The sequence below is a fragment of the Nannobrachium achirus genome (assembly GCF_963921795.1).
Source record: "Nannobrachium achirus genome assembly, chromosome: 3".
NCBI classification, from domain to species: domain Eukaryota; kingdom Metazoa; phylum Chordata; class Actinopteri; order Myctophiformes; family Myctophidae; genus Nannobrachium; species Nannobrachium achirus.
This window is the reverse complement of record NC_137812.1, coordinates 59117324-59140672: the sequence shown is the minus strand read 5'-3', so window position 1 is coordinate 59140672 and position 23349 is coordinate 59117324. Positions and strand designations below refer to the sequence as shown.

Here is a 23349-nt window from a genome sequence, read left to right as displayed (position 1 = left end):
ACCTTGTTAATGTGACCATTTTGTAAAATGTTGCATTTGTAGTTATTTTACTGTCAAACATAATACAGATAGCAGAGATAGACAAAGAGACATTCATGGATTTATATTTAAAAGTCACTTTTATTTTCCCCCCTGGACCCAGGGTATGGCAGCTGCATACCCCTGCCATACCCAATTGACGCCCCTGCTGTCAACAAATCAAACCCATCAGTGCAGTACCAGTGTTCACTCAAACTTGAGACATAAACAAAACGCGGTTGTAAATGGCAAGAGTTTCACCCATAGAGTTATATAAAAACGGTACCGGTCATTTTTGTTGTCATTTGCTTGAAATTGAGAATACTTATTTATTTACTTAGCATCCGTTAGGTGTTGTCCTGCATACCTGTGCCCTGTGCCGGTTGGCGATTAGTGGGCACATTACACAGAACAAGCTTGCAGCCTCAGATTGTAAAACAGTGGTCTGTTTACCAATTAAACTAATCCAGCTAAGAGGCAAGCCCCTCCCTCCAATCAATCCAATTATTTTCCACCTGCTATAAATAGGTTGAGCAAGCTCAACCAGAAAATACATTTTTTTCACCTTCATACCATCCTGGCTGTTTGAAGTTGACCTGCTTAGCGTAAAAGGTAATCATTGTGTTTTTGCACTGATGTCCTGCAAGTTTATTTACACCCATGAGTCTTGTAGAGTTAGTTTTTCTTGACTGCCTAGTGCCTACACGTGTTTTGGGACAAAAGGCTGTTTACTTCACCCATGGAAGCCTTATTGCTTTCAGTGTTTGTGTCAGGAGAGCTATGAAGAGTTCAGTTATTTGTCTTCAACATTCAATTCAATCTTTATTAAAGGAATTGTGTCCATATGGACAAGGAATAAACATAAGAAACATGGCTTACAGATTACAACATATATTGGTAGCTGGCTAGCTGTGTGGTTTGTTTTAATTCTCTAGGCCTCATTTTCGTCTGATCTTTTTGTCATGGGCAATCGTCATTCAGATCTGTGCAGTGAACAATGGCCGACAAGAAGCCAGAAGCAGACAAGCCAGAGACCAAGCCTGAGGCAGACAACCCAGATGCTGATAAACCAGAAGCTGACAAGCCACCGGCCGTTAAACCAGAAGCCGACAAACCTGAGGCCGACACGCCAGAGGCCGACAAGCCGGATGTCAGTGAGATCTCTCAGTTTGATAAGGCAAAGCTGAAAAAGACCGAAACCCAGGAGAAGAATACTCTACCTACCAAAGAGAGTGAGTATCATGCAAGATCTACATGCCCTTCCGACACTCACTACTAGCCAAAGACAATATGGACCCTTTTCACAGCAGCCCAGTAATGTTAGCTGAATGATGAAGTTAAGTGTGGGTGTATTGTGCCAGCTAGCATGAAGATTATAAATGAAGATGAAGCTATTGATGCTGGCTCACTTTAACTGCAATTAATGTTGTTGCTTTCATGTGATGTGATTGTGGGTGGCTAAAGGGGTTTATATCTACTTATTGCCCTCGTTCCAGTGACTGGAGACTTTAATGCTATAGTGAATGACAATTGCTCAGAGCCCTGACCTTAACCCTACAAACACCAAATGTGAGCCAGGCTTGTGGCCGATTCATACTCCACTTTTAGAGCCCACTTTATTTCGGTTCGGGGAGTCACACAATCTCATATTGTTTGGACAGAGCCTAACTGAAATAAATTTGTCTCTACAAGTAGAGTATGACAAGGCCCTAAATCTCCCCCACATTTTCCTGCCTCATTAATTGTCTTTTAGCAAAGGGTAATGACCTACATTAATTCCTATGATTTGCTTCCATTTAGCCACAACACTATGATTTGCTACCATTTAGCCACAACATTCTCTAATCTCTGGTATCACTTTCCTCTAGTTGGAACTTTGCTGCTGCAATTAGCTTTTCGGCCACAAGAGTGAGGTTGGAATTGGAAACTTCATGTTGGGCCATTAGGCTTGGTTCACTGGCAAAGTCTATGGCCTTCTTCGTTTCAGAGGTGTTTAGGGTTGAGGCCTTGGCTCTGTACAGGCCAGTCAAATTCCTCAATGACCGCAGCAGTTCTGTATTGGGAGAGTGGGGTGCAGGGGCGTCAAGGGGAAGTGGGACTGAGTTACTAGCACCCAAGGCCTTAATTATTTTATACTTTAGCTATTGAAAAATGGCAAATACAAGCTCACAACGCGGCACCAAGTGCTGCGCTGCAAGCTTGTAGATCTGCTAATTTAGAAAACGTGAGTGTGCAAATCTTTGAAGAATGTTTTTTTTTTTTAAGCGAATGTTTGTAACAAATTTTGCTTCTGGGGGGGTGACATGAAAAGGTTTGAGCACCACTGACATAGAAACATAGGTTTTTCAAAAAACCTTAGGATTTGAAATTTTCAAAGACTTCCACAAATATTCACGATTTTAAATAAATGGCAGATCTATGAGCTTGTATATCTGCTATTCTTCAATTGTTAAAGCACAAAATAATGCGTTCCGTCTAAATGGATTAATCCCCCTTTCCCCTATGAAGAACATTCATGGGGCGGGGGGGGGGGGGGGGGCCTGCAGTGAATCCTAGAAGCCCATAATTTGGTGCAAACATTGCCTCAAGTATTTTTCTTTGTATTTCACAGCTATTCTCCAGGAGAAGGATGAAGCAAAAGCATCTTGACCAAGATCCTTGACATCGTCCAGGCAATGATCAAGATGAACCACCTGCAGTATGAACCATCTTCACTGATAATGGTTGAATAAATGACTAAAGATCCATTTGAATGTAGCCTACTTCTGTTTTGCTTTTACTTAAGCTTCTGTCTTCGGTCTGATGGCGTATCAGTTTACACCAGGGGTGCCCACACTTTTTTGATGTGAGAGCTACTTTTAAAATAACTAGCTCAACATGATCTACCCATCCAAAATGTTTTAGCTGAGGGCCTGAGGGGGGCTTTGGAATAGCAGCACTGGCATTACATTTTAGACAAACACACTTACTTTAAGGTGAAAATAAATGGGGAAATACTGGGGGAAATGTCTTCATCCCATTCTGTATGGAAGTGGTAGGTTTTAGGGTTCTTTGTAATGCTACTGACTCTTGAACAAAGTATTGCATTGGAGGTTTGCCTACTTTAGAAGCCACAAAGGGAACTGACAGGCCCTTCTTGATGTCATATTGACATATTCTTTTTATATTTTAGGCATGTATGTGGTCTACCTGCACACCCTTGGTGATCTACTGGTAGATCACGATTTACCTTTTGGGCACCCCTGGTTTACACACTTCTGAATTGTAAAATGGCTTGATGTGTTGTGTAGCCCAGTGGTTCTCAACCTGGGGGTCCCCAGATTAACTTGATGTGCAACATTTTATTTCTCTCAAGAGTGAAAGCAACAGTTAAGTGTATAGAGGACATTGGCACATTTCTAGTGACATGTTAAAATTTACATTGGCCAAAATGTCAAACATTAGCAATGAAATGGCCAATCTACACACTCACAACGCCTCGTGTTGCGAGGTGTGAGCATGTAGATCTACTATATTCACAATAGAACTGTTATACAAAATGTGATGCCTCAACTCTTAGTGCTCATCAGGATGGGGGGGTCCCTAGTTATGATTATTTGGGGGGTCGCAGCCTGAAAAGGTTGAGAAACACTGGTGTAGCCCACTTGCAATATAGCTTGATGGTGTTGTGCCATTGATGGTGTTGTGCCATTAAAAACAAAAGGCTCTGTAAATTGGTTTCAACCTTTATTCTGACAGAACATCACCCCATGGGGATTAAATAATTGATTACAAAGTTAGGCCTTGCCAAGTGGCAAGAGAGAACAGCCTTTACTAAAGCTTGGTATACAAACACCGTAACAAATTGACATGCATAATAGTACAAAACCAAATACATGAATGGGACAAACCAATTTTATATATACGGTGTATACATAAACGAGGTTTTACTTTTTATACAAGTTTTATATTATAAAACCAACCATTTCAACGTATTCCCCTGAGATGGTGCTTATATTCACATGGAGGATTGTGTTTATTTTTGGTGCCTCTTTGACTGTGTACACCTAATCCAATCAGAATAGTTTTTGCTCAACAGATTCACCGGTCAAATATAATTATATATAGGCTACATTAAATCATTATTGCAAAAATCATAATTGCAGGTATGGACGGTTTGAGGATTACTGCAGGGGCTTTCTCAGGACTTCCTTTCCAAATGTAGCAGATGCATCAACAGAAAAGATCAGTACAAATGTCTGGGTTAGGAGTGCTGTATGCTTGGATGTCACATTTTTAGGGCTCTATCATTTGGTTCAATATTGTCGCAAATGAACACTATGTAGGCTACAGTATATTGGCTGCTGTCACAAATTAATTTCCGTTTGCAGCATCAATAAAGTGCAGTCTACTCTGAACCAATGTCCAATGATTTTATTATGACCAAAGGTGGATTCATTCATAGGAACATTCAATGTTTTTAAAAACATCTGAGAAAATAATGCACTTTGTGTTTCATTTCTTTGGCTACACGATCATGACTTTAAAAACAGGGTTGTAAAATATACAATATATAAGGCTGTACAGTACAAGAGTATAATACAAGTATCAATCACATACTCACACATGTAGGATGCATGTGCTTTCTTCTATGCCTCCTGTTTGGAAATCGTTGATCTGTGCAGTTTGTCTTTGGAAAATGAGAGCTTTTGCCACACTTGATCTTTGGATGGAAGTCAGAAACATAGGCTGAATTACAATATATAGCTAGAGTCAACTTTACCACTCGATGAGGTATTTGAAAAAAATAGTAACTAGATTATACACCCAATTTGATGTTGTCCAGCGATAACCGTTGACATTTGAGAGAAAACATTTCCGATGAAATGACACATGGGAGAGCTAAACCACCTCTGACTGTCACTCATTTCCAAAGGCTAATTTATACGTCATCGTATGACCAAGTTGCTCTCCAAAACAACCCATGTTCAACCATATTGTTTCGTTGAATATCAGTTCTTTCCCCAGCACGTGACATGGTCATACTCGGAGGTATCAATTAGGCTCAAGTCTCTCAGTACACCAGACTACTACAGTATGTACTATAGGCTCAGTATGTAACATAAATAACCTCAAGGCTCATGAAAAAAAAAAAAAACATCGAGCCCCTTGTAAACTAGAGCTTTGCATATATAACCATAGAAAAACTATTACTGTACAAAATCATTTACAAACTGTGAAAGGCATTGTTTTACTTCTCTAGTGTCTTTCCAGACTGGCAGAAGAGAAGAAAGATAGGAACGAGGATGAGTGAGGAGGAGGAGGAGGAGGGGAAAATGGAGGGAGATGTCTGACATTCTTTCTCTCTGTGCAGTTGAAGCAAATTGTTAGATTTATTTATTTATCTTGCCAACAAACAGCAGCTTTTTTACTGGGGTCCAACCCACTGGGGTGAGGGGGGGGGGGGGGACAGGGGGGGGGGACGGGGGCGGGGTGGTCTGGAAATGACTCCCTGCAATAATTGAGGCACAGTGGGAGACTGAGGTCTGCGCTGGCAGGGTATTCAATTCTGGCCCTGAAGGCTGTTGTTCACAATAAAGTGGGGAATATTGAATAGGGAAAAAAAAAGAAAGATAATGAGTCCTTATATAAAGCCTGAAATGTGTTTGTGTTACTTCAGTCCAAGTGTTGGTTTGATGACGTTTTAGTTTTTTTTTTCTCCTCCATTTTTTCCACGTTGTTCTCTGGGTTGCTGTGTTTTGTTCTTGCGCGAAAACATAAAAATAACAGTGTCACACGAATGAGGATATTGATGATTGCGATGTAGGCGTAACCTGTCATGCGGAATAGGTTTGCAGATTGCTTGCTGATATTCACATTGAGAGAAAAGCTACCATTACAGAACATTATTGCGCACTCTCGCAGTACAGTATAGTGTCAGGATAACTCTCTCTCTCTCGAGACCAACACCCCACATAGAGGTGCTTCTTGTTTATTCACAAAGGGACTCCCTTTATTCAAGAACAAAAATAATTCTTGTAATAAAAACAAACAAATACTGGTTTGTTTGGTTGGTAATCTTACAGCATTTCTGTTCGGCTGAATTGTTCATTCCAGATAGATTCCGCTTAATTTCTTTTTCAATCTTTGCCACTGTTGTCTCTCTCTGTGAACACCTGCTTGGCAGACAAACAAAATGTCGACCTTTTTGCACCTATCTTCTCACTCCCTCTCTCTGTGACTCCCTAGCAGCTGGTGGTGTCAATTAGCATCTTGTTCACCGCGGGATCCTTAGTTTCAGCGACAACATAGCTCTTCTTGTCTTCCAAAGCCTTTGCCAGTGCCGCTGCCTTGGTCTGCTTGCGGTTGATCTTGAACACGTCCCACCTCTCCGACAGGAGACCCTTGTTGAAGACGATCGAGGCCAGCCAGGAGAAGAGCAGGATGGACACCAGCGAGGTGAGCATGATGCAGGTGCGGAAGGGGAAATACTGGGTCATCTTGCCCTCGGCGTCCAGACGGCAGCCGGGGAAATGGATGGCGGGTTTCAGGCCGATGAGGGGCTCTCCACTCAGCAGCCTGAGGACAAGGCCCATGAGATAACCTACGGAGGCGCCGTAGCCATTAGACACCTTGAAGAAGAGGACGCACACCAGCTGAGGGAACATGATGGTGTAAGACATGTCCACGCCGACCAGCCAGAAGACCAGGACACTGTTGTCCAGGAAGGTGAGGCCTGTGCCGGCCAGACCCACAACTATGACTGAGATGCGGATCACCCACTGCATCTCACGATCTGATGCCTGGGGAAGAATGAGACAGGGAGAGGGAGAGGTTTAAGATTTTAAATCTAATCTGAATGTAAAGATACACACGACGGAATACAAGTTAATTCATTTCTGGATCAACCAGTTCACAGCCTTGAATAAAAAAATATATACCTGTTTCTGTCATTTCAATACAGAATGAAAATCTACAATTTTTGTACATTGAATTGTAGTCTTTGCTGAAAACGCTCTGACTGTGAAATAAAAAAATAAAACCATCGCAGGAAAAAAGAAAATCAGTTTATTGTTTATGTATGATATAAAGCCAAAGGCAAAACCATGAATAGGCAATGAAATATTGATACTGGTGTGATCGTTTTAACCCCCAAACTGTTTCCAAAGAGTGTAAATCCCTGAACAATGCCCTTTACTTTACTGATAACTCCCAGATGATATTATATCCATCTACTGACAGTGGCGGTTCACGTGAGCGGTTAAAAAAATGGGTCGAAAATGTGACTGCGGTGAGAAACAACAGCCCCAGAACAATCTGTCACCCTTGAGCGCGCCCCTTGCATCGTATGGAACATTCTTCGGGGGCAACACAGAATGGAAGCAATTAGATCAAGCATTGTTCACGAGGGAGCTCAGTGAAAGTAGAAGAAAAAGAAAAAATACTAAAAGCACGATGCAAAGTGAAAACAGGCGACATGTGAAAAGTGAATAGCTTCTTTGTTTTCCCACTGCCAGCAGTAGCTTTCTAACTGCCTCCAGCATTTCTACGCGCGCGCGCGCGCACACACACACACACACACACACACACACACACACACACACACACACACACACACACACACACACACACACACACACACACACACACGTGAAAGAACACGATAATATGTGCTCCAATATCATATTACTACCCACAGAAAGTTCCCTATACAATTTTGACCAATAGAGGCCTCTTGTTGTCAGTAAATAAATACTTTTAATGGTATCTGTGTCATTGATATAACTTACTCACTTTATCAGAGCCTTTTGGCTGTAAAGACATGATTAATAGATTTTGTAAAATACAGGCCATATGAGTTATATTAACAACCTTGAACTACCCATATGAACATTGTCTGATATTCATGCTACAGTACTGTAACTTCTGTCTGAATGACATTTGAGTACCTTTGTTAAGCTGAGAATAAATAGGTTTTGTTGCATTACGCGGTGAGTGTACGAGTAGGAAGTGTTTATTTCCAAAAGACTACATCCATTTGAGGGGAGGGTAATCATTATTCAGTTCATGATTTAACCAATTTACTCACTACAATGTTGTAGTCTGTACAGTGCACTCAGTCATTTTGTGACGGATATGTTCCTACTTTACAATGGTTAATATTTGTCTCCAGGTGTTTTCTCACCTGCTTCCTGATGATGTTCTTGTAGATGTTGGAGGAGAACAACGAGGCAGAGGAGAGCAGGGCTGAGTCCATGGAGGACATGACGGCAGCAGCCACGGCTCCGATGCCAATGACAGAGATGTAGGCGGGGGTGAGGTACTGCAGGGCAATGGGGAGGATGGAGCCGGCCTGGCCACGCTCATAAGGGGTTGGGAGGCCATAGCTGGTCTGGTTCCAGTCTTGGGGGGAAAGAAAACAGTATGAGTTGAGAATTTCCAAAATGTACATAATAATGAATGAGGAAATATAGTGTGCAAATAAGTGTCAACAAAGGCAAACGTGATGGGGGGGGCCCTGGCACTACATATTTTCAGTTGGGGGTCTGTCGCCAAATACACATTAATTTAGGGGTCCTTGATATGAAAAGGCTTGAGAAACAGTGCACTAGACTGAACTTAACATCCTCTTCCACTCTTATAACGATTATAGAAAGTCATCCCTCCCATATATTCAAATGAACAGTAAAGCTGATGCGCTGCTTAAGATCCTCTGGCATGGCCCTTCTTTGCTGTTCCAAAGTCTTCTAGACCAAAGACAAGGCATCGGGGTCTTCGCTCTCTGACCTCCTAGACCTGGGAACAACCTGCCAGTCAGGGGGAGCTACTTCTGAAGAGAAGATCCAGAAGGCCCAGGGCAAATTCCCGACACAGTGTATTTCTCATGTCTTGGCACAGTGGGTAGTGAGCAGGTTTGGAGTGTACTGTATGTTCGTAACTGGAGAATATACCCTGCCAGTGATTTGGCAGGCACGTTCTGAACACACTATCTAATCTCATAGAGACGGAGTCAGATTGCCATCCCACACTGGGCAGGCATAGTCCAGTGTGGCCTGTGGGGCGGACATACCGTAACCAGTATACAGTATGTTGTTGCCAGGTCTGAGGATGTCTCAACATCAGAATATTTGAATATTCCAAATATCTGTACAGGATGAAGCCTTCTGCCAAGTTAAAGCTAAACCTGCACACAATATAGTGTCCACAAATGGATATGACTCAGTGTGGTCTAAAATGATCCAGTTGGTGAGTAAGAACTGCGTACCTGTGGATGCAGCCACTGCGCCGACAAGTATGGATGGGATACCCAGTACCAGGCAGAACGCAGAGGAGGCAAAGCAGGTGACCTGGGCCTGGGTGTAAGAAGAGGCTGACAGGATTCTCTGGTAGAAAGCCTGGTAGGCCAGACCTCCCAATCCCTGTAAAGAATACACAGAAACACACAGCTCAGACATACACACTGGGAATCCAATTATTCCCCAATAAAGGATGAAAAAGGAGCCATTTTCTCATTACTTGTTATCATGGATCTTTCCATCTTTAATTTACTTGTTGTTGTTATGCTGCAGCGTTTTGTCGGGTAATGAAATAACCCAATACTGCTGGATTTAATTACATTGCCGAGAAGGCGGCAGTTATGCAACCACTTGTTTATTCATTGCAGAAGATGGTGGGCTCGAGTAAAAATGTTTTGCATGCACATTAAGTGTGGTGTGGTCTCTGCATTTGTGTTTTGCATGTGTCGGCCCTGCTGTGCTTTGGAATGTGCCCGAATTTGCTTGAGGTGTGTGTGCGTGCGTGCGAGTGAGTGCGTGCGTGCCTCTCCGACTCACCAACACCAAAAAGTCGTCAATCCACTTGCCAGCCTCATTGGGCTCCAGCGACCCCACCCAGGGAGCCTGGTATGTCTCGTTGAAGGCCGTCAGAGAGATGTCCAGTGAGTCAGGGTTGGTCATCAGGAACGGAACACAAGCATACTGTAGGCGGAAAAAAACAACAACAACACCACTCATTAATGTCGTAGCCTCTCAAGGGGACACTTTCAGTGAAACAGCCAGACAATTAAGACATTCAAACAGAGGCCTGGAGAGTATTCATGTTTCAGCCTGGCTTTGGTTAGCAAAGCTGACTTACCAAAAAAACTCCCATTATATGCATGCTCTTATCAGTATCACACAACAAAAATAAACAGAAAAAATAATAATCAAGCAGACAAAGTTTTGTCTTTTTTTGTGAACTATCCGACAGAAAAATGCAAAAAAGAGCATGAGATTGCAGTATTGATTTTGAACTGATTTCAGCCTTACGCACCAGGCTGACGAAGATGAGGATGAGCTGGATAACATCTGTGTAGGCCACAGAGTAGAGCCCCCCCATCAGTGTGTAGACTATGGCCACCACAGAGGAGATGACGATGGAGTAGACATAGTCCAGGTCCAGGATCACGCTCATAGTTCCACCTGAAACAACACAACTGAACCATCAGAACAAGTGGACTGACAGGTGAAGAAGTTCAGCCTAATTTCTTACTTCATCAGAGGACCACATCGCTTGGCTAAAAACAACCCATTTCTACTTGGAAATCAGCTCTTTTCCTGTATAGTGACGCGGCTGTATGATGAAGTATAAATTTGGGCTTTAGAGCACATTCTGCGTTCTAAATGATCTGCTCTAATGTACAGTATACAACTGTCAGGCTTGCTAAGATGTGCATGCTCTCTGGGGTAGTAAGTTAGATATTATTTGTAGTCCATTTCTGTTAATCTCATTTGTTCTCTCTCTTTCTCTCTCTCCCTCTCTCTCTCTCTCTCTCTCTCTCTCTCTCTCTCTCTCTCTCTCTCTCACACACAAACAAACAAACACGCACGCACGCACGCACACACACGGTACATGCATACATATCTCTTTCATATTTCAACAGTTTTAAATACAATTTAATATGAAACTGGACAATTGTCTTGTTATTGTGCTGTCCATATATGCCTTATCACACTACTTTTCCAACGAGCACAAAACAAATTGCATATCGATCTGCATAATGTAAAGCAATTCAATTCTTGCATTTTTAAAATAAGAATGAAGTTTACACTAAAGCATGGGTGGCTGTCTGAGGTTCAAAAGCTTTTTAAAAAGGCATCCAAGAACTTATAACCAACAAGGCAACAAAAAAGTGATTATAATAAGAGTAATAATAAAACAAACAGAACACATACGTAACATACGTAACAGAAGCAGCCTATTGATTGTGAGACTCCAGAGCATTCCTTTTCCTTCTCCCTCCTAAATGAATTATCATCACGGCCGACTGGAACTTAAAATTATAGTAAAAAAAAAAGAAGAAAAAAAAAAAAGGAAAGAGAAATGTTCAAGTAGTGCAAAAGAAAATGAAGCGTGAAAGTGTGGGAAATGAAAGGGGGAAGAAAAAAAACGAAAATGAACAAATAATAAAATGAAAGACATCTTGTTACTCAAACAAGGCAAGCAAAGCATCACTACCTTCACCGTCTCTTCTCCCACATTGCCAGGGTCATCCCCAGCCGCAGCCTGCAGCCGCACCACAACAACGCCCTTAAACAGAGAAGTGTCAGATCGGCACCATCGATCGCTACTCACTGACCTCTCACCCACCGCCGCCCCCCCACCCCACCCCACCCCACCCACCCCACTCCCCCCTAGGGACGGGACGATATGAACATTTCATCATGTCACGATTATTGTGACAAAAGATTAACGATTTTATCGGGATAATCCATCGTTATCCCGTGGCTGAACGTTTGCCAAAGAATTGCTGATCTACAAGCTCACAACGTGTCGCAACACGACGCGTTGTGAGCTTGTAGATTGGCTATTCTTTGGCAAAGAGATTTGGTAGAAAGTGGGGGGAAAAAAGACTGTTTTACCAATTATAGAGGGTTTAAGTGATATCGGAATTGCAAATAAAAGGTGAATTGGTACCGGTGCATGATGGAGGACGATTTCACAATAAATTAAATCCCCACGATACGATTATCGTCAGTATTTTTTTATCGCGATAAACGATATTAGCGATTATCGTCCCATCCCTACTCCCCCCATCCCCCCCAAACACCCCTCCCCCCTTCACAAGCTATTTTCTATGATATTATCCCACGATTTTTGCAACCCATTTTCACCCAGTGTCAATTGCCTATGTAATCCTGGGCTCTGCTCTCCCTCTGCCGCGCCTGGGGAGACAACTGACTGACCTCATGCTTCCTTCAATGCATGAGTAGTCCAAGTTGTTTCTTTTCACCTGACAGAGGGAATTTCTCCAGGATGGACCTAGCGCGTGGAAGGAACACGTTATTCCAACCAGTTCCTTTCCCCTCCATCAGGCGCCCCGGCTGGCCAGGGGGAGGCATTATTGAGACCAGGATTACTGCATGTTTTTGTGAGGGTATCAACCCTAGTAGACACGGGGAGAACATGCACACTCCACACAGAAAGGCCCTATCGCCGACCCCACCTAGGGTGTGGGCGCTGAAGACGCGGAGGGAGAAACACACCCCCAGCACCCACAGCGTCCCCCGGCGGGAATCGAACCCAGGACCTTCTTGCTGTGAGGCTAAGCGCTAACCACTGCGCCACCGTGCTCACCGTTCACAAGCTAGGTTTAGTCTTGGACTGTCCAAATACTGAGATAATGCAGGTTATATTATGTGACCCATTATTTTTGGTACCATATCGCTCCAAGCTTTTCTTCTGTATGTGACAGCCCTCAGCCCCTCCCACCGTTTTAACTGCATGCATTTTGTTTTGTTTTTGTTTTTCCCTATTTTGATATTTCCTTGAACAGCTTTCTAAGGAAATGACATACTAGCAGGCAGGCTAATCAGTCATCAGTCAGTCATCGGTCAGTAATGAGATTGTTAGTTATTTCCCCCCATGAGGATAACATGCAAACAGCAGTATCACTACATCTTAAATACTTTCTCCAAGGGTGGTGGTCTTCTCTCTAAGGTTTCATTGAAGGTATCTAATCTGTTTTGCGCTGTGCTGTGCCTAAGCTTAGCTGTGCTGGGCGCCACTGAGCTAAATTTGGAAAGAGAAGGAATGAGATTTGGGGGTCTCTGGGGCTTAATGGGAAGCACCAGGGATGGCAAGAGAAAGAGCTGTCTAAATACACCCATGTTCTGTTTTTAGAATGCCCTTTTTATCCAACCAATGGCTAGGGGCCCGCCCCCTCCCCAAAATGTACATATAGGATACAACACGCACGCGCGCACACAGACACACACACAACCACACACACACCCCTCCCATTCGACCCAGTCACGTCTCCTCTCACTGCAACTCCCCAGCAGAACCTTTAACAGTCATAATTGTGTGTTATTGATTCCACATGGTTTGCTAGTGTCACGTGGAACGGCGTCTGTAAAAACTGGGGCATTTCTGGCACAGAGTCAAGCATACCAGACAGACTCACTCAAAACAGCATGCACACAGATAAAGTTCAGACACATACGCATGGCAACAGCACTCCCCATGTTCAAAACACGATCCCAGAGGCATGTCTGTGGGTCATAATAACGAGGGGCAATTTCTCGATGTGAGGAGCGAGGGGCCCCTGAGGCCAAAGTGGTTGCATTGGTTAAAATTAAGGCTTGAGTAAAAAAGCCCCGGGAACATTCCTTCCACTTTCCCTGTCAGCCCTGTCGTGGAGGGTTCAGCACAGCTTGCAGTGCTACCTGGATGATACAGACAATGCTACATTGCAGTTGGACCTCACTCCGTTTCATCCACTATGAACATACTGTATTAAGGCCTATTACTTGTAAAGATGGGTTTTAAAACATTACTTTATAGTGAAAACTACGTTTATTTTTTATTATTTTTTTCGGGGTCCCTGTAACAAATACAGCCTTGGAACAAAGCGTGGAAAGAAGTGTCTTGTGACACAAGAACCTAGTTTGAATAATTGATCACCTTTCACAATCAACAGGCTGCTCGTTGTCTAAAGCCCCTTTTCTAAAAATGCTGGAACAGAAGAGAGTGTTAAAAAACACACACAAAGAAAACATTATACACACACACATGTATTTTCGCAACAGTTCCAAACGAACATACACACCTTCACACCCAGCGCACACGTGCACCCACACACCCACGCACGCCAACCACCACACATGAAACATCACTCACACAGAGTATTGCAACAGTATTACTATTACTTGAGCCCAAATAATTACTGTAAATCACAGTCAGCACACTTTAATTGCAAAATAGACTCACTTTCAACTGTAGCACTTAACCACTTAAAATCTGGCTTCCATATTTTGGGCAAGAATAGGTGAGTTTTGAAAAACAATTAGAAAATTGGGCTTAAGTGGCTATAACCTCATTACAGCATAACAATTACACTCTGTTAGTCCAAATGCTCTTTCATTGGGAACACTATGGCTCGGGACAATCTTTATGCCCTATAGGGCTTCTCGCATTTCATCAAAGTAAAAAGAAACTTAGACTAGAGTCCATGTGTGTGCAACTAGAAAATGAAGCTGTAACCAGTGTCCAATTATAGAATGGGCAACTATGTAGGGACATTTGTAAGATAATGTGATACAGTACCCTTTGTTTCCTTCGAGTATGTGTATGGTTTGTTCCCTTGCATATGTACTGTACATGTTTATCTGCAGTACTGTATGTGTTTGCCAACACGATATTTATACTGTACATGCATGAGCATGTACAGTATGCGTTTCTGTGTGTGTGTGTGTGTGTGTGTGTGTGTGTGTGTGTGTGTGTGTGTGTGTGTGTGTGTGTGTGTGCGTGCGTGCGTGCGTGTGTGCGTGTGAGCGTGTGTGATGCACTGTGAGTAAATTACCTAGGCTGACCAGCGTGCGTGCCACCCACAGGACGTCAGCCACCAGTGCAGGAAAGATTAGCGCACTGCTCAGGACATTCCCGTACTTAATCTGGAATGGGTCCATCATTGTCAAGTATTTGTTTTCCCTCATGGGTTTGGCAAAGAAAAAGCCACCTGGAGGGAAATGGAAGAGGGGGAAAAAAATCTTCAGATTATGTTCAAACAGAGAATTTGTTCTTCTGTGTCTGTCTGTGTGTGTGCGTGCTTGTGTGCAACTGTGCATGCAATGTTTGGGGTGGTGGGTGCTGAAAACTTGAAAACAACAAGTGTTCGGTCCAGATAACACAACACACAACACCTTCAGTGGAGCTAGCGGTTCCGCTCAAGCCCTCACAACAATGGACAAGAACGGAAAATGGAGTTGTGTTACGTTTCCTGATTGGGGATGTCTATGTTTCCGGTTTTCCACGGCCTGAGCACTCTGGCAGGGCCGGTGACGGTGACACATGTGGCCAAGGCTCTGTCGACTGACAGGAGCACCTGTTTCCTCAAATGACTTTATGCTAAATGGCTGACCCGCCAGGTCAAAACCATATACTCACAGAAGCTAACAGATATGAAACTTTTAGTGGCCAATATTATTATGATTGTTTTACAACACCACTTAAGCACCAGTTGCAAATCATTTACAATTGATGACCAAACACGTTTGGCAAGACGGTTTATGAGTTTATTAGGATCCTCATTCTCATCCTCATTAGATATAAAGACACAGCTAACCATTCTTCCTGGGGTCCACAAAGCAAATGATTAATAAATAATAATTAATTGCTGGTGGTGACAGCAGCTTATTCTATAAAGACAATGGCTCTATACATTACCATTTCTTTCAGTGAATTATTCGTTGGCAAAGTAAAACGTTCCAAATTTCTGGTATCATTCTAGTACTTGTTTTGTTAAAGGAGGCATACAGACCAAAATAGGACCCCCCCTAAATGAGAATGTTTCCCCAGACCTTCTTACCTGGTTAGGTTGATATGCCTCAATTCTGCCCCTGTTCTGAGATTTGTAGAATAGTCCCCACTGCTAAAACGGGCGTATCACCTCTATCCAAAAGCGCACATTTCGGCCGCTTCAAAAGATTTTTTTTTTTTTATGAATCGTCCAGACATGCTTCCTAGACATACCAGACACGCTGTTGTAGCCTGTGAAGGGTTAATAGCCTGTTTACCAGGGCTAAGGAAAGCAATGCTACCTTGAGCTCTCGTGAGATTTCGCGAGACTTCCGCTCTAGCTCTCAAAGCTAAGGCAGGAAGTGGCCGTGCTCATGGCTTTGTTTACATCAATGCACGGAGCGTCACGCTAAAACGCTGTGTGTGGTGACTGTAGGAAGCATGTCTGGACGATTCCTAAAAGATTTTTTTGTTTGGAAGCGGCCGAAATGTGCGCTTTTGGATAGAGGTGATACGCCCGTTTTAGCAGTGGGGACTAATCTACAAATCTCAGAACAGGGGCAGAATTGAGGCATATCAACCTAACCAGGTAAGAAGGTCTGGGGAAACATTCTCATTCAGGGGGGGTCCTATTTTGGTCTGTATGCCTCCTTTAAGGCAGAGATGTTTCTGGAAAAAAGTGGACCATGCTACCCACTAGCCTCCACACGTGGATAGGATGCGTGCTGCTCTATTTTGAGTGAGCTGGACCCACTGTAATTAAGCTCCTGTTTTGCCGCACTTGCCCAATTTGCTGGACAGTAGTCAAAATTGTCAGCTGAGATTATGAGAAGTAAGCGATCTGTTGGTCATCCAGACCCACACCTGTTGCTTCTGGCTCATAATCCTTTTTTTAAAAGCAGGCGCAACAGTTTTATTATTCCATGTACACCGCGGGTGGGGGAATGGAGTGGCAGCAACAGAGGTTAAGCTGAAATTATGTTCCATCACATGATGGCACGCTGTTAACTTGAAAATCTGTTCTTGTGCCTCATCGTACTATGGAGTGTAAATTAGGCTTTAGGTAAACTCAGCGATGAGAATTTTCAATCTTTTCTTATATTCAATTTACAGCTGAGCTCAGCTTAGACTAAGATATGTTGAGTAGACATTATAACAACTGTTGATTAGTTTTTTTGGCTTGTGGGAAATGTTTCATGAATGCAATTGGAAACATTTCATGCTACACTTGAGAATGTGTATAGAGCATTTAAGAATGCATTGATTTTTAACTTACTTGTACTGAATATTTCATTATCCTAAGTCCTAACTGTCTTTCATTTCCATGTGAGCCAAATGGCTCTAACAAAGGAGGCATTGAATACCAGAAGGAAGAAAAGCTCCATTTCAAATCGAGTTCTGCACTTTTGAAGAGGTATAATGGACATGAGACATGAAGAGCTTCTGCTTGCCCGTGAACTGTCTGGAGTGTGTGCAATGATACTGTACCTCTCACAACAGGATGTGAAGAGCAGATCGGATGGCACGAACAGTGTACCCTGCTACATTTACACCTATAGACTTTGAGAACACTGGGCCGACTGTTGTGGGCTATATGGTGAACATGTGAAAATTGTGCTGTAACTGAGACCCGAGTCTCAAGCTCAAAGCGCAAGGTCTTTCATCCTTTTGTGATGATATTCTCCCATGGAGATGACTACAAGGGAGCTGACGGTAACTGACATACAACAGGGATGCAATGACATACACAGGAGTGTCATTTAACTATGCAATTGGGCCACATGAGGTCAAAGTGAAATGTGGATCAGTGAAGTGGCTGAGTTTTGGGTTCAGTGTCTGATTTCAGATGTTTTTTTGGGTTAAACACCACGAGCCGGCATCACAGAAGGAGGATCATCTAGTGATACAAGATTACACCCATTGTAAAAGACTATTAATCCTGAAGCAATTTCGAATGACATTCACACCTAGTTTCTCATGCCCAGTTTAAGGCTTAAATCCTTTCCTGTGTCCAATTTCCTAATTTTGTGCATGTAGCGTTGAAGAGATGGAAAAATGTTTTCTACTTCTGAGCACGGTGCCCTACTTTACTGGCCCAGATCTCAGTTTGGTGAGATCATTCGCCCTTCAACATTCAAAATACCTGGTTAAATAAAGAGATCGTTAGTTCATGTCATCCTTTTGGGCCGAGGTCGAAAGGTCAGGAGGAGGACAGTGCATGTACTCACCCAAGAAGAAGGTCAGCACATAGGGGACAGGCATCAGGGCCCACACCAGCCCTAGCGTTGGGTTGTACGTCGCTTCGGCAATACCGAGGATGAAGCCCCCTCCGACCCATGTAGCTGTGGAAAGACACACACACACGTTTTAGAGCCATGTCTGGACTCTGATGTTGGAATCTCTGGCTTCTCGCTCCTTACGCAGAAAAAATAGCGACAATAAAATTCCTAATGTCCCTTACCGGTAAGTGTGAAGATGCCAACGAGCAGGTTGATGTTGCGTCCAGCCAACAGGGTGATCTCCATGCCGTCTCCCGAGCACTTCTTCTCCTCCTTCCTGGAGCGCATGGACGCCCAGATTCCCGTGGCGAGAATCAGCAAATAGAAGACCGCCATCACCGCCAGGCCGGGTATATTCAGCACCATGGTTCACTTCTTATGTTTGTGTTACCTGTTGAGGGGGAGAAATAAAAGCCTTTAGTGTCAATGTACTTTCTCCACAAGTACAGACAAGCAGATAGCATTTGCAGGACCGACCTACTGGATTAATACATCATTGTATGAAGTCAGGTGCCATTTAAGATGATTTATAGAAAGATCAAAGCATCAGAATCATCTCATGTAATAACAAGAATTGACACACAGTCAATATAACATCTGGTGGATTGGTGTGTTGAAGTTAGTGTAAAAAAAGTTTGAAATAAAAAATTGAAAAAAAAAAAAAGTTTGAAAAAAATATTTTTTAGAAAAAAAAAAAGTTTAGGTCCAAAAATGTGTTAAAGAAATCGACCTGATGGTGGCGCTATATGGGACAGATCCATGTTGATGAGATAAGTGTAGACATACACTTGTAGCGATTTGTGTGATTTTAGGGCAAAAACTGTAGGAGCAGTATTCAAAAATGTGTTTTAAAGAATTTGGCGGGGGTCCCTGGAGCTGCGGGGGTCCCTGGAAGGGTGGAGTTTGTGGATTGGCAGACAAGGATTGTGTGTGGAAAATTTCACATGGATAGGGGCAAAAAAGTGTGATGTGACGTGACAGACAGACTGACGGACAGACAGACAGGCGGTGGAGGTTTTCATAGTAACTGCGACCTGACGGTCGCAATTATAATCATTAGTATTGTTTATTTTAATTATTATTATTAAGGAACTCTAGAAATCTCAGTTGGAACTGTTACCCCAGTGACCCGATGCTGGATAAGCGGTTGAAGATGGATGGATGGATGGATGGATTATTTGAGAGTAAGCTACTTTATTTACCATTATTGTGTAGCAATAAAACACAGGCTTATAGTTTAATAAAGAGCCTAAATGCAACAATAGTATAGGCTTGTCATTCATGATGGAAAATACATTTTGGGGAGAAGTGGAACTTAAAGTCATTTTAGCATGAGGGGGAGATCATGATTACTTGATATCTGGGCTAATGCATTCAGTTGACACACGCAGCACATGCCAGACTATGCCCATGTCAAATGAGGGTCAACGAGCTCGTTAACCTAACGTTACACAGCCTAGGATAGCTGTAAAATATGCGCAGTGTTGAAGAGAAGACAAATGATCACGCATCGCATCGCATTTCTCTGGATCTAATGCAAGCGGTTGGAGCCTAAAAACGTGGATTTCAATGTGTTGCTGTTGTCCTCTCCAATTGAACATCCAAAGGTAGTAGATCCCTATTTGAGATGTATTGATGATCAGTTATTAATCCAGTGGCAGCGAATGGTTTCCAAGCTGTTTAAACAACTTATTTTCAGACAACTTTTTTCTCCCCCTCTGCTGTCTGCTCAGAGTGACTGACTGAGTGTGTGAGTGAGGAGGGGGGAAGGACATTAGGCAGCGCGTTACAGAAAGGGGGCCCCAGTGTGAGAGGGGGTTTTCAATGGACTGTCATTGGCATTGACCGTGATTTGGACTTAGACTGACCGGCAGTCGGAGGCCCCCCTGACGGCCGCGGCCCGTTTCAATTGACGGTTGAAACATAGTAAAGGCCGCTACTGTCTACACTACAAGATCACAACGTGTCGCATCTGTACTTTTGCTACTTTAAGTACATTTTGATGACAATACTTTCATACTTTTACTCAAGTACATTTTGATTTCTGGACTTTTACTTATAACTGAGTACATCTACAGTGCAGTATTGATACTTTTACGATACTTTTACTTAAGTAAAACATTTGAGTACTTTTGCCAACAGCTAATTTTCCCATAGCCTGGAGGAGCGCCCCATTGTCTAGAAGGGCACTCCTGGGGTACTGTCCTGCGATTGGCCCTTAGCTCTACCATGTGACATGAATAGCCTATCCAGAAGAGGTACTCAATGGTCGTCAAAGAAAGTGAGGTGATTACTGATCTGGTTTCCACCAGATAAAAACAGTTATGCAGTTATGGCAACGACATGAAAGAAGACACTAGTTTGCGTCACTCCTTTCAGGTGAAGGTCAGTAAAGAGAAGACAAGTATCATTGTGATAAAAACGGTGCTTTCCTCCCTGACAATGTGAGGTTGTGAGAGGGTGGGTGGAGAAGAGGAGGAGCGAGGAGGAGGAGGAGGCGGGGTGCGAAGGATGGAAGGCAAATAAACTGCAAAACGTGGGCCACAAATCACGGCGAACAATATCAGAGTCAAGTTAATGTGTGTGCGTGCGTGCGCGCATGGTAAGGTAACACTGAGTGTGTGCATTAAACAAATGGCTTCCGAGAAAGGAGCAGGAGAAAAAGAAAAACAGGTTCCCTGTACAGTGTACATTGACACTATTGACAGTAACAGTATATGGTTGTTCTCAGGCGGACGACTACCTTGTATGTCCAAAACCATTACCTTTCAAGAATATATATTATTGCAACTCAGCCTATAGCAACAGAAAAAAAAAGAAAAAAGAATTCCATCATGAATTATTACATTCACAATGCAAGCAAGATTCTCGCACGTGTTCGTGCAAGAAACGCACGAAAACAGAAACAAAGGAGGAAGGAAATCATATGAAAAGAAGAAACAAACACTCAACAAGGAGAATAGAAATAAGAAAAAGGAATGTGAAAGCAATGGAGTTGAAAAATAAGGATGGGGGCAGGCAGGCAGCGTACGGTATCTAAGAGTGTGTGTGTGTGTGTGTGTGTGTGTGTGTGTGTGTGTGTGTGTGTGTGTGTGTGTGTGTGTGTGTGTGTGTGTGTGTGTGTGTGTGTGTGTGTGTGTGTGTGTGTGTGTGTGTGTGTGTGTGTTTTTGGGCATGGAAGGAACATGTAAGGAGGTGGGGGATGTGGAGTGGGGTCTGCGCCAAAGTCAACAAAAGCCTCATAAACTCACTCACGTGGCTCATGTGTTCTCTGTGTGAGGGTCGTGTGTGTGCGTGTGCGTGTGCGTGCGTGCGCGCGCGCGCGTGCGTGCGTGCGTGCGTGCGTGCGTGTGTTTCTGTGTATGAGTTCTGTTTGCTTCGAGTATACTGTGCATACTCCACAGCAACGCCAGCCCCTGCATGCCAGACATTGCAACGCTTAAACTACTCTCTTTATCTTCAAGATTACGGCACTAAGTGTCTCGTCAAAGCTTAGTTTATAGCCTTCCAATGCAGGACTGCAGGCAGTGAAAAATGAAAACAAAAGTGCGATACGCAACGGTTGGCACTGTAGAGCTATAACTTGCGCATGGTTTACAAGGCATTTACTGTTTTTTGACCTTTTAAAAATGTCACCGAAAGATATTCGATACATTATCTGCGGGGGAAAGTTTTAATGCTCGAGAGTACAGCTGCTTCAAATCTAATCAGGAACTCTAAATGACCAGTGGGGCCTCTTCAATTTGCATTCATATCTTCAACAGCTGAATAAAACAGTAAACAAATTCTGTCCTATGTGTGATTGTACATGGAAGCCTTCAGAGGTGTTGACATTAGCTAATCTCCGCATTGACCCAGTGAGCGAAACACCAGATGCCATGGCCACCCCTTGTCATTTACACTTCTTCTAAGAATATGTGCACTGGCTACTGTTAGCTCTACGATGAGTGTATCTCCGCTTAGAGCAGGATGAACCTTTCACTCTGTGAAAACACAAAAGTCGGCTTTTAGGCTACTTGTTGGCTATCGTGCGCATAAACAGACAAATTGTTCCTTAAAAGGAAGTCACATTTGGATGGACGGTCCAGAGCCCTTAAAACTTTATAGCATTGTAGAACAGTTGAGAGCAGTAGAATTCTCTGTGGGCCTATGGTATTGTTTGGCGTGCCCACCGTCCACTTGTAAAACAGAGGAACCTTCAAAAGTGGAAAGACACAACGTCCCAGAGTCTCATGAATTTGGAAACTGCTTGCCTTGCTTTGAATTACCCCGAGACGTTCCCGTATTTTCGTGTTATTTTTCCTAATTCTCTTTTCCTATTTTTATGGAAAACTATAGCCTTAAATTAATCTGTGCGGTGCAATTAAAGTTTTTGTTTTTTGTTCTAAAGTCCCTCACTGTCCCTCTCTCATTCTTTCTCTCTCTTATTAATATTCTATAAAACTTTGATATAAGGTCACACACTTCTCCACTTCTCCATTTTTCCCCCTCTATTATATTTCTCTCCTCCCTCAGGCCCAACCTCTCCTGTTTTCGTGACTGTATGCGAAACATTCCACAGGCAGGGGCTGGGGGAGAATAACAGAGACAGACAGACCGGTCTGGACTTACTCTAAAGGGATATCTGAGTCTACTGACCCATTTTGGACAGAGATTTGGAAAACAGACCACGAGAAAAACAATCCCATTCACTATGTCCTACAGGGCCCTGGGCTGCAGTCGTCCATCCCATCTCACCAGCTTCTCCCGTTTCTCTCTCATCTTCTACTCCTCTTTCCCCTCACCCCTCTCCCATTTCTCCCTGTCTCGCTCATCCCCTCCCTCTCAATCTCAACCCAGTATGGTTTTGACCGAAATCTAGATTTTGTTTCAGTCATAGTCTTTGAATACATTTTAATTTAGTTTCGTTTTTTTTTTTAGTTTTTTTTAGTCATCTGAAATGGTTTTGTTTTCGTCGACTGAATATCATTAGATTTTAGTCGACTAAATGTACAGTTGATTTTGTCAACAAGAATGATGGCGATTTTACACTTTGTTGCATGCTGAAAATAGCAGATCTACAAGCTCACAACGCGTCGCAGCCATGTTCAGAGCTCAACACCCGAGCACAAGTAAACATAAAATTACTTGTCTTTTAATTCTACTGGATCTCTTCTCCACAAGTCCCTCGCTAACATTTCAGTCCAGTTTTTAATTTTTGACGAAATTGTCATGATATTTATTCTTAGTCTTAGTCACCATAGCTTGATTTTTATTTCGTTTTTATTCTGTTTTCGTCAACAACAACAAAACAGGT

The 23349-nt window shown here is 43.0% G+C and overlaps 1 protein-coding gene across 1 annotated transcript in view; it reads right to left on the bottom strand.

The window, feature by feature from the left end:
- Window positions 1-3827: 3827 nt before the first annotated feature.
- LOC308281325 (high affinity choline transporter 1-like) overlaps window positions 3828-23349 on the bottom strand; it is a 25557-nt gene continuing 6035 nt past the window's right edge. The window contains exons 2-9 of the mRNA XM_080721480.1: window positions 18236-18444; window positions 18003-18116; window positions 14840-14995; window positions 10309-10457; window positions 9831-9974; window positions 9263-9416; window positions 8183-8400; window positions 3828-6800 (exon numbers count right to left, since the gene is read on the bottom strand). Coding sequence (XP_080577606.1) covers window positions 6243-6800; window positions 8183-8400; window positions 9263-9416; window positions 9831-9974; window positions 10309-10457; window positions 14840-14995; window positions 18003-18116; window positions 18236-18419 — 1677 coding nt within the window. The 5' untranslated portion in view covers window positions 18420-18444 and the 3' untranslated portion in view covers window positions 3828-6242. The remainder of the gene's footprint in view (window positions 6801-8182; window positions 8401-9262; window positions 9417-9830; window positions 9975-10308; window positions 10458-14839; window positions 14996-18002; window positions 18117-18235; window positions 18445-23349) is intronic.